Here is a 16,278-nt window from a genome sequence, read left to right as displayed (position 1 = left end):
ATCAAAACATGTCTCGCGGTACCTGTTGGGTTTAGGTTATGTTTGGGTTGTGTTTGGGTTATGTTTGTGTTATGTTTGGGTTGTGTTTGGGTTATGTTTGGAATATGGTTGGGAACCCCAACATAAACCCAACATAGGTCCCAAATACCAATTACCATTAACCCAATAAAGGTAAAGGAAAAGATCCAAAAACCGAAAAGTCCCCCGTTTTATTCACTGTGGATAATTATATCCACCCGTGAGCCCATGCTCGGAGAGTGGATAAAGCTGTCGGAGGGGATAAAGATTTTATCCTTTCCCCGGGGAGAAAATTATATCCCCGCCCATGCTAGCCCTGCTGTAGTGACATCCTTTCTTCAGTAAAGTAGCAAATTACGAGCAAGTGGAAGAAAAAACAATAACACGTGCAAAGTGCTCGAGGTGCTCGAGGTGTCGTTCTCACGCGGCATCGCATCGAAACGTTAAATAGCTCGATGACACTGCTTTGCCGGCAATTTAGATATTAAGTATGATTACCAAATTGAACCTCCGCCTTATAAGACCACAAATTACCATCTATCATAATTCATAGTAGATTGGCGAGGGGGAACTAAATCAAATAGTTTCTTAGCACATTCTGCGAAATATATCCCGTAGACAGGCAACTTTGCGCCGATATATTAACTTTAGAGCTTAGGCCCTTCATACGTTACGATACTCGCAAGAGACGATACCGCAGTCGCATGCCAGTAGAATACATGTTCACTACTCGAGTTTCGTACATTATGCTACTAAAAACAAAGAATTCTTCTTGTGTGAATGTCAAACTGCGGATCCGCCATTTTGCCGAGATTCGTACAAGGTGGGTATCGCGAGACTAGTAGCAGACGCGTAGAATACCGGAAGCGAAGACATATTATACGACCAAAATCGATCTGACGGATGTTACATCCAGAAAAGTGAGGATCTTTAAAATTTTTTTTTGCTATTGCATCGAGTATTCATAAATATAAATATAGTAATTAGTATACTATTAAAATATACCAAGCGACAGAAACCCAATTTACTACAATATTTCAGCGTTTTTTAAGACAATCGTAGTCTGCTTTTAGATTTCAAGTTTATCTTGTTTGCGAACTGTTTTTGCTTTGAAGTCCGAAGATGAAATTGGACGAAATATTGATACCTAGAAGAAAAATCTCAAATGATACTCACGTCAGTATCATGGTGCGTCTGCTGATGCAGCTCCAGCGCGTCAATATACCCCTGCAGCTGCTGCAGAGACAGCTGCGCTTGCCCCAGCTCGCGCGACACGCTGTCCAGGGGGCCGCCAGATTCTGTCGCATACAGAGTACGTCATAAGAGTTTTCATTGCATATATCGAGGCGTAGTTTACAATAGTCAAAGTCAAAGTCAAAAAGGTTTATTCAAAATCCATACTAATATTATAAATGTAAAAGTGTGTCTCTCTATCTGTCTGTCTGCTAGCTTTTCACGACTCAACCGTTCAACTGATTTTGACGAAATTTGGTACAGAGATAGCTTAGAAAGTAGGACAAAGTGTCCCAAAGTAGGACATTTTTAGGCTACTTTTACACGAAGTCTTGGGCATCATCTAGTAGGTAATAAATTACAGTTTTTGATGATCGGTTGTTGCATTTGTAAGATGATGATATAGTGGTGATAATTTTTACGCGAACTTAAAACTAAAGCTACGAGGGTTTCAAACGCGCCCAGGTCTGAGAAGAGCCCACAACAAACTCAGTGAACCGGGTATTATTTTTATTATCAACATCACCACTTTAAATAATCACTTAAACTTAATAGAACTAACACAAAGCCGTTAAGCAACTCATTCCCAAGCTTTCTTATCATTTAAATAATCATTTGCATTGTAAAAGGATTTTTTTTCCCGAAAAATCTGTTTCCACGGGATTTTCAAAGTCTGAGTCCACGCGGATGAAGTCTCGGGCATTAGCTTATAAATAAACGAGCTTATGCTCGCGACTTCGTCCGCGTGGACTACACAAATTTCAAACCCCTATTTCACCCTCTTAGGGGTTGAATTCTCAAAAATCCTTTCTTAGCGGATACCTACGTCATAATAGCTATTTGCCATGCCAAATTTCAGCCCGATCCGTCCAGTAGTTTGAGCTGTGCGTTGATAGATCAGTCAGTCAGTTAGTCACCTTTTATATATTTAGATAAAATGTAATACCTATCCTCCATCCCGCTAGCCGTCCTCCCGGCGTGCCGGATACGAATCCCGCCTGAGGCCCGCGCAGCGGCGTTGTGGGGCTCATGAGCCCTATAGGGTACAACAGGGAGGGTTGACAAATAAGGACCGACTTTTGGTTCAACTGACCATTCTGTTGCTAAGTATTGCTCTATTTCACGAGATCGCTTGGCTATGCTTGTGTGTGCACACGTACACATCGTTGTAGTGTGCGTGGCACTTAAGGTGAGATATATAGAGCGCACTCTGACTTTGCTTAGACGTAAGACAGAGTTAAAACGGGACAGAGCTATATCTCTCACATAAATCTGTCTCGTTTTAAGTCAATCTTAAGTCTGAGCAAAGTCAAAGTGCGCTCTACAGATCTCAGCCTTAGGCCTAAGGTAGTGGCAACGAAGATATTTGGAATTTGAAGTACCTACCATCTATCAATATTTTATAGTCCTTATTTCTCAATTTCACCAAGGAAGAAAAAATTGTGCATGAGTAATAGAAGAAGATATCATGATTGATAACAGGGCTTGAAGTATTAAATACAGATTATTAAAATTTGGCAATTCTTTTCAAAGAGAAAGAATCACGCCCACATTTAAAACTGAAAACAGAATCTTTATCAACCATGACACTTGAAAATTTTTCATGGAAAGGGTTAAGGGTTAAACCAGAAATTTCTAGACAGACATCTAAATTTTAATCTAATTAACTACAGGGGGATTATCTAGCAAACTAGTCAATTCAATCTATTCATTAATATACATGCTAATTTTGTTGTCAAGAAAAAAACAAACAGATAAATCAGTTTAGTACAGTTGGGTACCTATAATGGAAGACATGCTTTATAAACAAATCCCAAGTATTGAAACGCTTGTTGAAGCTGAAGGCGCTGTGATTAGCTAAGTTTATTTCTCTCTCGCACATTCTAAAATTTTTAAGAATTGTCAAAGAATCAGTACACTTTTAACAAATGTGGCTCGGCTCGGCCAAGTCTTAAACAATTAAGTAACGTTCATTTTAGACATATTTTAATCGTAATATACCTAGTTTTACCGATACCGAAACATTACCGATATTACAATAAAAATACGTCTTAAATTAACGTTATTTTATTGTTTAAGCGATTCTTTCACAATCATAGAATGGTAGAATGTGCGAGAGAGAAGGAAACTCAGCTAACATTTGACAACGTCAGAAAGTCTATGTCTACTTGCTATTTGAGGTGCACTTAGCAATTAACTTGCGTTTCAATACTCGGTCTTATGAGTGAAGGAAGAGCATAAACTAACCGGAGCAATAGGAAGGATCGCTAGAACATCTGAATATAGTTCTAAGATCGTCACTGTTTTCCAGCTTCAAGGAAGATGTAGCGTTTTGTACCGAATAAGATCTTTTAGGTTTATAATAGTTCTTTTCCACGAACGACGGATATATATTGTAATCTTTATGCCCCATCTTGTCTTTCACCCAACGCCGTTTCTTGTCATTCTCAGATTGAGTGCTCACATTGAAAGGCGACGACAGGAGTGTCATTTCTTTAATCAATTCCTGCCTAACTTTAGGCGGATGTTTTCTTTCCTTTTTAGCTTTTTTACTGATCGGATCAACTTGAATCTCTTTCTCAAGATTTATCATCTTTATTACTCTGTTTTGGTTGTCTGAACTCCAACTGATTTTGTCAAAAATGCTTTTAACTGCTGATTCTGTGCCTACTGCACAATCTCTTGTATTTTCGCAGTGCGAAGTTGCCCTTTCTATTTTTCTAATTACTGCTTCGCTGTAAAGACTAGAAAATGTGTCGTTTGGGGTACTTTTTGTATAATTAATTTGATCAAACGCCTTTACTAGATCTACAGTGTTTGCTTTGCCTTTAATATTTGAACTTAAGTCAATTTGTGTGCATTTATCCAAAAATTTATTTGTCACAGCACTTCTTCTTACACCTATACCAATGGAATTCCTTTCAAAGTTAGTAGTGTTATTCTCTGCATTTGCAATCATTACAGGGCAGATGTTATCATCAAATTGTGTCTTGTTGTCTACTGTACTCTTCATATTTGTATCGTCATTGTAAATTTTACCTAAAAGGCCTACACCCTGAACTTTTTTGCAACTCATAATAAGTTTGTCGTGTTTCCTGCGCAATTTTAAATATAAATTGTTGATATCTTTGTGTAAAGTGGGCAGGTTTTTGGACAGTGCACACACATTTTCTAAAAGTTGTAATATGAATTGTTCATCTATTAATTTAGGAATCTTTTCCAAAATGGATATATCTTCTTGATATCCTCTAGGTGAAGAACAACTAGGTTCTTCTTCCGGTGATTGAGCTGTACTGACATTCTTTTTACACTCTTTTACATTCTTTTTGGTAGATTGAAATCTAGATGCCAGTGCAGCTCTTTTTAAGGTCATAATATAAACTGATTTGGGATCTTCATCAACGACCTTATTATTATTTAATGAATTAGAAACGTCATTTTGCATTGTATTTTGACCTATTTGCCCAAAGTTCACATCGTCGTTGAATGCTGTAGTGTCTATAAAAGGTATATCTGGACGATATGCTTTAGACGTAGCATCACTTAAAGATGGATTCAACTCAATTTGGTGAAAGTGAATATTGTCATCACAACTATCTATGCTACTTTTATATGGACGTAATTCTATTTCATCGTTTATTACGTAATTATCAATGTAAATGAAAGGATTTTGAACATCAGGACACGGGCCAAAAGCATATGAATTAAATATTTCATTAGAATCAGTTACACTGTCATCAATATTTAGTTCTACATTAGGATTTTTATACGCAAATTTTAAATTCAGATTGATCGGTTTATGTTCACCAGCGTTTGGTGGGGTTTCCTTTAATTTCATTGTAATTGATGCAATTTCTTTGTCAGCCGAGTTATTTGTCATTGAAATGTGTTCTAAATTATATTTGGACATGTCAATAATAACAGAATTTTCATTACAATTACAAGTTCTAATATTTCCTAACTCATCTAGTGAAGTTTTAGGAAGTTTCAAACCATCCCATTTCTTGACCATGCAAACGGTCTTTTGATTAGTTGTTTTATTTTTGCTTTCTGTAGAAAAATTAGCAGTTATTTGGTCTAGAACGTTTTTTAAATATAATTGACCAGGGTCAACCATCTGCTTCGTATTCTGTTTGTCATTTTTATTCATAGTATTATCTTTCGTTGATATGCTAATTGATACTTTCTTTTGTACAGATTCAGCTTGAACGTCACATTTCGGTCCACATTCATCTACCTGCTCTTCTTCTGTAGTCGAATCACTACAGCAATCATTTTCATTCTCATGTAGCAGATCTAAATATGCAGCTAAAAATTCTTTAGCGAAATCAGGAGGTATGGATGTTTCACTAATGAGATGATTGATTGTTTCTTGCATCTTTGGTAATTCACTAGATGAATTCGAATCTTCAAAGGGTTTTCTTCCTTCATTTGGTTGCTCTGCTGTTTTTTCATTAGATATTTTATCAAGATTCTCAAGAAGCGTTTTAGTTATTTTAATGTCATCTTCTCTATTGTGGCTACTACGCACAGTTTCACACACGTACACGGTGTTTTTCAAGATTCTTTCAAGTTCTTGGATGCGTCTTTCCATTTCGAAACTGTTATTTACTTTGTGGGGTAGTTTATATTTCTTGCCTTTATATTCTTTATCATCAACTTTGTTCGCTTTTTCTTTGGTCATGTTACTGATGCCATAAAATTGAACACCTTTCGTGACACTCGCCATCACGGATTTAGACGTTGTTTCATCTTTGGTAAAAAAATCATTTGATTGTCTTGCTATCGATTTAGTTTTTTTATTAATTTGTTTAAAGTTTGCAGATGAAGTATTGTTTAACCAATACTCTAATAAACATCTAAATAAATTCTTAACTGGATGAACATTAAAGCGATCTAATTTAATATCATGAAGCTCTTTCACTATTTGGTTTAAGTAGGTTTTTATATTAACGTTTCTATTTAATTCATTACTGTTTCTAAAGTTTTCGAAAATTGAAACCATAAGTTTTTCTGCAATAGCGTCGTATTCTGCAGCAGTCAATGTATTTTGCAGTCCTTTATGTTCCGTATTATCTACTTTAACTTGAATGTTCATATGTTTTATTGGAGCTTCATATTCACTTATATTTTCTATTTCAATCGCTCTAGGTCCTTTATACTTTCCCAATATCATAAATTTATTTAATGTCTTATCAAGTGGCGGTTCATCTCGTAAATTCTTGTATTTGACAAGATTAGTAGACTTTTTACTTTTTCTGATACCTGGATTACCTATTGCTCGATTCTTGTGAGAGAAAAAGAAAACTGTTTGGGTATTTTCAATTACTTGTGATTCTTTCTCGTTATCATTTTTTATATTTTTAAATTCCATATCTGTCTTAAGCTCAGATGAGTTCAGAGAATATTTGCTCAACAAAGAGGACTTATGATCAGACGAATTAAAATTGAATTCTAGGTCGGTGCTATGCATTTGTTTTTCAGCATCAGTAGTTCCAGGAGATGCGTCCAGTGGTTTATTAACAATATTTTTCATAACAATTTCTTTGTATGTTTCTTGGGCATAATTCATTGAGCACAAACTTTTGTGAGTTTTACTTGTAAAATATTGATCTTCAAAAGGATTGTATGACATAGGAATAAGTTGATTGTCTTTGGTATTATAAATCCAAGCTTTTATAGGGGTTTGTGCTTCATTCATATTAGGAAGATAGTTACATTTAGAGGCAAAGTCATACACGTTAGGAGGAAAAGTGAAAAGTGGATAGGCCAGCGTCTCTGGTACTTCCCAATGATTTTGAATGATTTCCAAAGAGCTTTCCAAGGTGCTTAAATCGGAATCATCTACGGAAATCGAAATTAGGATTAGGCAATAAGGTTTTAAAAATGGGAACCGAACTACAGTCACTAACGATTACAGGGAGCAATCCAGCAGGTTGTAAATATTACAATACTTACGTGACGATGTATCCGTAGGGGGCTGATCTTCGAGAGGGGCATGGATTTTAGGGACTGATTCTCGCGCACCAAATGTCAGCAAATGCTGTCGATATAACCTGCAAAGAGTTATTAAGTACTGTTTAATCATATGACTAATGACTAAACGATTCGATTGACAAGCAAATTAATACTGGAATTCATAGTCAAGATAGCCTTCTTTAGAGGACTCTCTACACTACTCAGCCTAATTTGATCACGCAGAGAAACCAGAATATGCCTGCTGGTGTGCGCTACAGTTAAACACTTACCTGTGTGCTTTCAACACATTCAGCAACATTCTGAAGAAATCCGGCGTCGTACATAAACTCGTCCGCGTCTATATCTATCCAACGTCACCTAACCAAAGTACCTCGTCAATTTCAAACATCACCTCAGCACATTTTATAGAAGAGTTGGCTACAAATTACCAATGAGCTTTTAGCACATTCAGCCATGTTCTGAAGACGTCTGGCGTTTTTGCTCTCAAGTGGTATATAACCTCGTCCGCGTCTATATCTATCCAACGTCGCCTAACCAAAGACTACCTCATCAATTTCAAACATCACGTCTGCACATTTTATAGAAGAGTTGTCTACAATTACCTATGAGCTTTTAGTACGTTCAGCCACGTTCTGAAGACATCCGGCGTCTTGGCCCTCAAGTGGTATATAAACTCGTCCGCGTCTATATTTATCCAACGTCGCCTAACCAAAAACTACCTCATCAATTTCAAACATCACGTCTGCACATTTTATAGAAGAGTTGTCTACAATTACCTATGAGCTTTTAGTACGTTCAGCCACGTTCTGAAGACGTCCGGCGTCTTGGCCCTCAAGTGGTATATAAACTCGTCCGCGTCTATGTCTATCCGTCGTCGTCGGGCTTTTGCTGATATGACGGATAGCCCCACGTCCACGGAGCCGTGTAATCTTCCTCGTGCCACGTCCGTGGGGGAGCGAGCGTAGACTAATATACCACCGTCTACTACGAAGAAACGCTGTGGAAATACAATTTTTAGGTTAAGAAACAAATAGAATTAAGCCAGACTTTCGATCGACATGAAAAACGTTTTTTTTTGTTTGGGGTTTGTCCAATGTGGTTAGGAAACAAATTCTATAGTAAAAATGACTATTAAAACGCAGATGATGATTCAGTTCTTTTATTTCCTCGAGGAATATAGCGCTGCAGCAATCACAGTTTTGCGTCTTTTAGGCAAGCGCGCTCCAAACCGTATCACTGCTTTTTATTACCCACGATTGTCGCCAAGCACAAACCGATATTTTCACACAAAGCATGCTTATTCCTGTCTTAAGCTACTGCCTTGACATGGTTCCATGAGAGACTGTATTTTAAAGTATACTTTAATGGACTCCCTCTTCTAGGTTTTAATAAATAAATCTTATATCAGGTCACATTACTGGTAGAAAAATTATTGCATGTCTCTATGAATGTTCTACTCTTACCTTGTGCCACCCTTTTAGCGGCCATTTGCGCTTTTTGTGGAGGTACCCGTTGAACACTTCTGGACGTTTCTCGAATCGTTGGCCGTCCTTCAACCCTTCTAGGACTTCCCATTCGCTGCCACGTCGACGGCTGTGGAGAGACATGATCGTGATATACTCATTTGTTCTAAGACTCAAAATTTCCGGTGTGGCAGTAAATCTCTGATACTCGAACGGTCGCATAAAAAATGGTCGCTGACAGGATTATTATTCATGGGGATCATGTTACGAATCCCTCTGATTTTTTTTTAATTTGAAAAAATTGATTTCTACCAGATTTGACCTCGTTCCCCAGTCGAATCGAAGTATTTGAGGGCTAGAAAAATAATTTATAACGGTCTTTATCTTCTAGTCAACCTGCAGCACCACGCCGTCTCTCCCCTGTGACTCAAACTCCAGCATGTGACGATGATGGTTACCTTCTAGTCTTGCCGCTTCTGGGCGGCGGCGGTGCGGGTCTCACGGAGCGGTCCCCGCTGTCAGCGGACAGAGATGCCGTCTCGCCAGAGCAGTCCGAGTCCGACGGCGCCCGGCGCAGCGCCGCCGCCCTGCCTGCAGCGCCGCGCCGTCTCTCCCCTGTGCGATCAGGAATTAGCACTAGACTCTAGTTCTCTTACACTACGGGAGTTCGCGCACGCGTGGCACAAGACAAGGAGTAGCTCAGACGTACGGCGAGGATGACGGAAAAGAGGAGGAAGATGAGACGAGTGCGAAAGAGCGAGAGCGGGACCACAGCTAACGAGGAGGATTCAGAAGAGGAAGGTGATAACAGGAGACACTACGTCAGGCTGCGGGAATCTCCTATAACCGTGACGTCTGCCTCAGAAAGGGCAAAGAAGTACCTAGAGGAACTAATTGGTAGGAACAAGGAAACATGCCAAGGACCGAACGGGCGCCCTCCTGCGTTTATAACCGCGTATAACCGCGAGGTTGGTGGGGCCATGGGAAGTGGTGGGGTTGACCTTAAAATAATGTATATCGACCTTTAGAAGGAGATAGCAGATTTGTGGAGCGTTGTCTGTCGTTAAGACCGACAAAACGTCATATAGGTATGAGTGACAGAGACAACGCTCTACAAAGCCGAAATGTCATTCTAAAGGCCGATGTACATTACTTTCTGCCGCGTACTGTAACCACATATTTTGTCGTAAGAAGCGAGCAAGTGTTAGTAATAGGTTAGCACGTAACAACATTATTTATAGTAAACAAAAGGACGTCACTCGCGCCCGACATACATGCCTGACACGTCTAGCGTTAAGACAAGCGCTAACAGATGTTTGCGAGCTTACTTCCTGTGCGACGCGCGATCACGACATATACTATACCTATGATAAATCATATAACAACATAAAGAAAGGTCTGCACAGGGGGGTTTGTAACTGGGTAGTGCTAAAAAATTCCACGTGCGAGTCGGACTCGCTCACAAAGGGTTTCGTACCATCGTAGGTACTAGAAATAACACACGCGGCAATAGAGAATACACATTCTGTGAAATTTTAATTGCTCATTACGATTCACGAGAGCCCGCTGACAGACAGATAGACGGACGGACGGACGGTTTATTATGCTTAAAGCAAAACTGTAATAAATAGTACTTACTAAGAAAATTTTGTTCACGTATAATGTGGAAATGTTTTTTTTTAAACTGCATACTGAAAAATATTGTTCGCGTCGTTCAGAGGCTTTCGCGGCGCGATTCGCACTCCCCTGAAGAGCGGGGGGCATAATAGCTTTTGAAGCTACACGTTTTGAAGTCACGCGGCACGCCTACACTACCTTTAAGGTAGTGAGTAAATCACGGCCGTCCCATAATTGGGTATCAGAGCTAGCCGCCTCGTGCGAGCGCCCTCTATAATGTGATTTTGCCCTGTTGATGGATTTACTACCCTCTATCAGTATTTATAGGTCTATGGCTCTACCATTGTATCTTTAAGTACCAATATGGCGGTTCAACCTCTAGGTAGATTTCGTAAAATCTGCATCAAACAGGCAGTGGTCGGCGTTTTGTCTCTCAAGAAACGCACATTAAATGTACATTCCGTGTAAACGAAAGAGATACATATATCAAAAGTTGCTCTCTGACTGTTCACACTGCCGGCGACAACTCGCTTTACTAAGTTAAACTAAGCGACGAGTTTTCGAAAATAAACTCGCTCAGCGATATTCGTTCAGCGATGCTCGCTCGCTTGAACACGTGTAACGCGCGCGCAGGTTTGCACAGGACTGAGCAGCCCCGAGCGAATGGCGCGAGTAATCGCTCGTCGCACTTGCACACTCGCTTATAGCTCGGCGACAAAACTATCGAAACTACACACTCGCTTCCCGCTGATCGCCAACTCGTTTAAGTTTCTAGTTCTACTCGTTTCTCGGTCATCGTCGGCGGTCGGACCACTGTCTAAGCAAAGTCAAAGTGCGCTCTATAGATCACAGACTGCCCATGACTGTTCTATGTAGCTTGTAAAATTTTTTTTACAAAAAAAATAAAAACCGACTTCGATACACAAACACTAAAAATTGAAAAATAATTTAATTTATTACCGAATATATTATGTATACAAGAGTTAATATAGTTCCATAATAATACTTTTTGGTGCCGGTGCCAATTAGCTTTAGCTGCGCGAATCGTCTAGACTTCATATTTTTATGAGACTCCACAATGGCACCTCATTGGCACCGACCCCAAAAAATATTATTATGGAACTATATTAACTCTTGTATACATAATATATTCGGTAATAAATTAAATTATTTTTCAATTTTTAGTGTTTGTGTATCGAAGTCGGTTTTTATTTTTTTTGTAAATAAAAAATTATTTCACAATTTTTAGTGGTCCCATGGAATTATGCTATGACTGGTTAAAAATCTACTGTTTACTAAGCTATTACACTGATCGCGAGCAATTTACTCTTATCCGTTGAGGAGTTCCAGTATCTATCTTCGAAGATGTTCATCAGATCTTCACCAAATTTAAATGGGACCAACTTTGAAGTATACCCTTTCAAACAAAAAAAGAATTTTCAAAATCGGTCCAGGCGTCTTCGAGTAATCGGGGAACATACATAAAAAAAAAAGATTCCGACGAATTGAGAACCTCCTCCTTTTTTAGAAGTCGAGAATTGAGAACCTCCTCCTTTTTTTGAAGTCGGTTAAAAATAGGTAGGTAGAGTAGGTACTCACGTTTGCTCTCAAGGCGTGTGGGCTCGGTAGGGGCATGCTTCAGACCGCTCTGTGACATGGTCTTCCCCCTACAGCCGCCCGACAGGAACCATCTTAAGTCCACTGCAACCAACACAAAAATCATACATAGGGTAACTTCAAAGGCCTGCACAGACGAGCACCATCCTTTGCCTTTACACTCCATTGAGAACATTATGGAGAACTTGTACTTTACCACTTCGGAAGTGTCTCTCGCGCAAACTATTCTGAATTCTGCCCTATGATTGGTTGATTCGATGTTTACATTTTTTCACAGCCAATCAAAGGGCAGAAGTCTTGACGATTGCGATAGCCATGAAATGGTTATTCTTACACAATTGGGGGGCAGTTTAGAAACTCATATTAGAAACATCAATATCATTCTTGAAGACCTATCCCCCCATATAGATACCCCACCCGCAGTGGCGTGCAGGTCGTAAAGGCATAAATACACTGCTTACCCCAGTTGTAATGGCTCAATGCATATTTTTCATTATGACCTGCCAGTAAATAGGTTCCTAGCTAACTAATGCTTACTCTGGCTTCAAACACTGTGCACGCCACTGCCCACACGTATGGGTTTGATGAAAAAAATTATTTGTGTTTCAGTCCTAAGTATGGGGGAACCCCAAAATTTATTGTTTTCTTTCTATTTTTGTGTGAAAATCCTAATGCGGTTCACAGAATACATCTACTTACCAAGTTTCAACAGTTCTTGTAGTTTCGGAAAAAAGTGGCTGTGACATACGGACGGACATGACGAATCTATAAGGGTTCCGTTTTTTGCCATTTGGCTACGGAACCCTAAAAATATAGGTAAATATACCTTATTCCTCACTTTCATGGAATGTTAATGGCCGCATAATCGTTGCATAGATAAGAAGAAATAAAACTGCAATTATGTGCGCCATTGACCCACTTGCAGTTATGGCGTCGCATAATTTATTACAACTGCAGTAGATGTAACAAGGCAACATCCGCTTAATGCTGGCCATACACGATCAAGTTTACCGTCAAGTTTGCAGCGGACTTGAAGCGGCGTCCAGTAACTTGACGGCGGTGTATGGCTTTCAGTTTACTGGACGCCTGAACGGACTAAATATAAGGTACTAGCTTATGCTCGCGACTTCGTCCGCGTGGACTATAAAAATTTCAAACCCTTATTTCACCCCCTCAGGGGATGAATTTTCAAAAATCCTTCCTTAGCGGATGCCTACGTCATAATAGCTATCTTCATGCCAAATTTCAACTAGATCCATCCAGTAGTTTGAGCTGTGCGTTGATAGATCAGTCAGTCAGTCAGTCAGTCAGTCAGTCAGTCAGTCAGTCACCTTTTCCTTTTATATATTTAGATAAGTTCTTGCATTTCACAAGGGCGAGTGGCTCATGCTTGTGTTTAAGTCGTATCCGAGGTACACTAAGGGCGGATACGCACTCATCCGATCCGAATATGTGAAAATACGGTCCGAAGTTGTTCATGTTGTCATATAACCATTTGTATGGTCGCTTATGACATATATTTTTACATCCGTTGTTTCACGGATTCGGATCGGATGAGTGCGTGATCGCTCTAAATGTGTGCGTTTGCGAGCGCTTGCTCACGACTGATTGGTCCGAAATGCACGCACACTTACGCAATGCCCGTGTATACGATGTAACCACAAGTAAAGTTCACTCGCCTTCGTGAATTGCGAGAAAGTGAATTCCACCGCCAATGAGGAAGCGACTAGCTAGTAGCTATCGGCTATTTTACCGCCAACGAGGAAGCGACTAGCTATCGACTATTTTTAGGGTTCCGTACCTCAAAAGGAAAAACGGAACACTTATAGGATCACTTTGTTGTCTGTCTGTCTGTCAAGAAACCTACAGGGTACTTCCCGTTGACCTAGAATCATGAAATTTGGCAGGTAGGTACATCTTATAACTGACATTTGGGGAAAAATCTGAAAACCGTGAATTTTGGGTTAGATCACACAAAAAAAATTAAATTGTGGTCATGAACTAATAATTAGTATTTTCAACTTTCAAAGTGAGTGACTATATCAAGTGGGGTATCATATCAAAGGTCTTCACTTGTACATTCTAAAACAGATTTTTATTTATTATTATGCATCATAGTTTGTGAATTATCGTGCAAAATGTCGAAAAAAATATGACTGTAGTACGGAACCCTCATTGTGCGAGCCTGACTCGCACTTGGCCGGTTTTTTGTGTGGCAAGTGATGATGCAGCCTAAGATAGAGCGCGCTTGCCTAGAAGATGCCCATTCACTCTTGACTTGAAGGTACCTATATATTAAAATTGGAGGGGAGGGAAAAACGGAATAGTTAACGTCACATATTTGATACAGTAACGTCGTCTCCAATCTTGGCACCAGCTAATGATATTGTTAACAGCTGGTTCGATGAAAGCTGATAATACGAGCGGGTGTTGTATCAGATATGATCGCGACGTGAAAATATCACTGTAAATACTAACTTTGTAATCAATGCGGAAATAGGTAGCTTTTTTGACTTCGTCTGCATGGATTTAATTGGTTTTTTTAAATCCCGTGAGAACTCTTTGATTTTCCGGGAGAAAAAGTAGCCTATGTCCTTCCCCGGGATGTAAGCTAACTCTGGTCCAAATACTATCAAAAACGGTTAAGCTGTTGGGCCGTGAAAAGCTGGCAGACAGACAGACAGACACACTTTCGCATTTATAATATTAGTATGGATCACATAGTAGCTATCACAGCTTTTAAATATCATCATCATGATCAACCCATCGCCGGCTCACTACAGAGCACGGGTCTCCTCTCAGAGTGAGAAGGGTTTTGGCCATAGTCTACCACGCTGGCCATGTGCGGATTGGTAGACTTCACACACCTTTGAAAACATTATGGAGAACTCTCAGGCATGCAGGTTTCCTCACGATGTTTTCCTTCACCGTTAAAACAAGTGATATTTAATTAATTAAAACGCACATAACTCCGAAAAGTCAGAGGTGCGTGCCCGGGATCGAACCCCCGTCCTCCGATTAGAAGGCGGACGTCCTAACCACTAGGCTATCACAGCTTTTAAATATAGCTAGATTAAAATATTGGAAATACATACCTAAAGTCGACCATGTGATAGGATTCTTGAATTTCATGATAACTCAGCTAAATATTCACACTTCTACACATATAGTTATGATATATGTCACTCATATTACACATAGTATGATGAGTGAACATCATAGTATTGCACAGACAAATACATTTTATTTTATTCTCTGTATAGAACATATAGAACTAATCCATACTAATATTATGAATGCCAAAGTGTGTCTGTCTGTCTGTCTGCTAGCTTTTCACGGCCCAACCGTTCAACTGATTTTGACGAAATTTGGCACAGAGTTAGCTTATATCCCGGGGACGGGGGCTACTTTTTATCCCGGAAAATTGAAGAGTTCCCACAGGGTTTAAAAAAACCTAAATCCACACGGACGAAGTCGCGGGCATCATCTAGTATATTATATGTCACTCACACATGCAGTGATGCGTGAACTTTGCACACACAAATTCAGTTTATTTCATTCTCCGTATAGAACACTAGCTGATGCCCGCCACGTGCTGGCATAAATCATCCCTTAGTCAGATAAATATCATTCAAACTGAGGCACCAATATTGTCAAAAAATTCAGCTAAGACACAAGAATTATTGGCTTGTTGCATCGATGTATACATTAGTCAAAGTCAAAGTCAAATGATTAATTCAAAATAGGTAATAAATTACTCGTATTGATAGTCTGGTATGGTGTTACATTTGTAAGATATAGTGGTGATAATTATTACGCAAACTTAAAACTAAAGCTACGAGGGTTCCAAACGCGCCCAAGTCTGAGAAGAGCCCACAACAAACTCAGCCGGGTATTCTTTTTATTATCACCACTTTACAAAATTATTGAAACTTATTAGAACTATCACAAAGTCGTTAAGCAACTCATTCCCAAGCTTGCTTATCATTTAAATAATCCTTTACATTGTAATAGGATTTTTCAATTAGTTTACGTTTTATGAAAACTTTGAACTTGTTGAGAGACATCTCCAATATGTCTTCTGGAAGCTTATTATAGAAACGTATGGAATTACGAGCAAATGAATCGCTAACTTTACTGAGCCTAGAGGCGGGCATTACATTATGGGACCAGTATTGGCCTATTGGGGTCTGCACAAGCAACCTTTTGGCATATTTGGCACACGACAAGCAAGGGTCACGTGTCGAGCACGGATATTAGAGCACAAAGCCTTTGTGTGGGATTCGGCGACCCATTTACTTTTCCCCAAGGGCTTGATCTACCATCGATGGTGGACAGCACCCCCCTGTCA

The 16,278-nt window shown here is 39.5% G+C and overlaps 1 protein-coding gene across 1 annotated transcript in view; it reads right to left on the bottom strand.

Annotated features, from left to right (window-relative positions):
* Positions 1-15,621, bottom strand: part of LOC117983809 (uncharacterized) — a 44,668-nt gene extending 29,047 nt beyond the window's left edge. Inside the window, exons 1-9 of the mRNA XM_069499822.1 lie at positions 15,023-15,621; positions 11,910-12,011; positions 9,152-9,308; positions 8,694-8,823; positions 8,007-8,227; positions 7,210-7,307; positions 3,499-7,095; positions 2,198-2,287; positions 1,195-1,316 (exon numbers count right to left, since the gene is read on the bottom strand). Of these exons, the coding sequence (XP_069355923.1) occupies positions 1,195-1,316; positions 2,198-2,287; positions 3,499-7,095; positions 7,210-7,307; positions 8,007-8,227; positions 8,694-8,823; positions 9,152-9,308; positions 11,910-12,011; positions 15,023-15,059 (4,554 nt within the window). The 5' untranslated portion in view covers positions 15,060-15,621. The remainder of the gene's footprint in view (positions 1-1,194; positions 1,317-2,197; positions 2,288-3,498; positions 7,096-7,209; positions 7,308-8,006; positions 8,228-8,693; positions 8,824-9,151; positions 9,309-11,909; positions 12,012-15,022) is intronic.
* Between the last annotated feature and the right edge of the window lie 657 nt (positions 15,622-16,278).

Source organism: Maniola hyperantus, chromosome 7, assembly GCF_902806685.2.
Source record: "Maniola hyperantus chromosome 7, iAphHyp1.2, whole genome shotgun sequence".
Lineage (NCBI taxonomy): Eukaryota > Metazoa > Arthropoda > Insecta > Lepidoptera > Nymphalidae > Maniola > Maniola hyperantus.
Note: the sequence above shows the minus strand (reverse complement) of the source record. Positions and strands in the feature narration are given on the sequence as shown.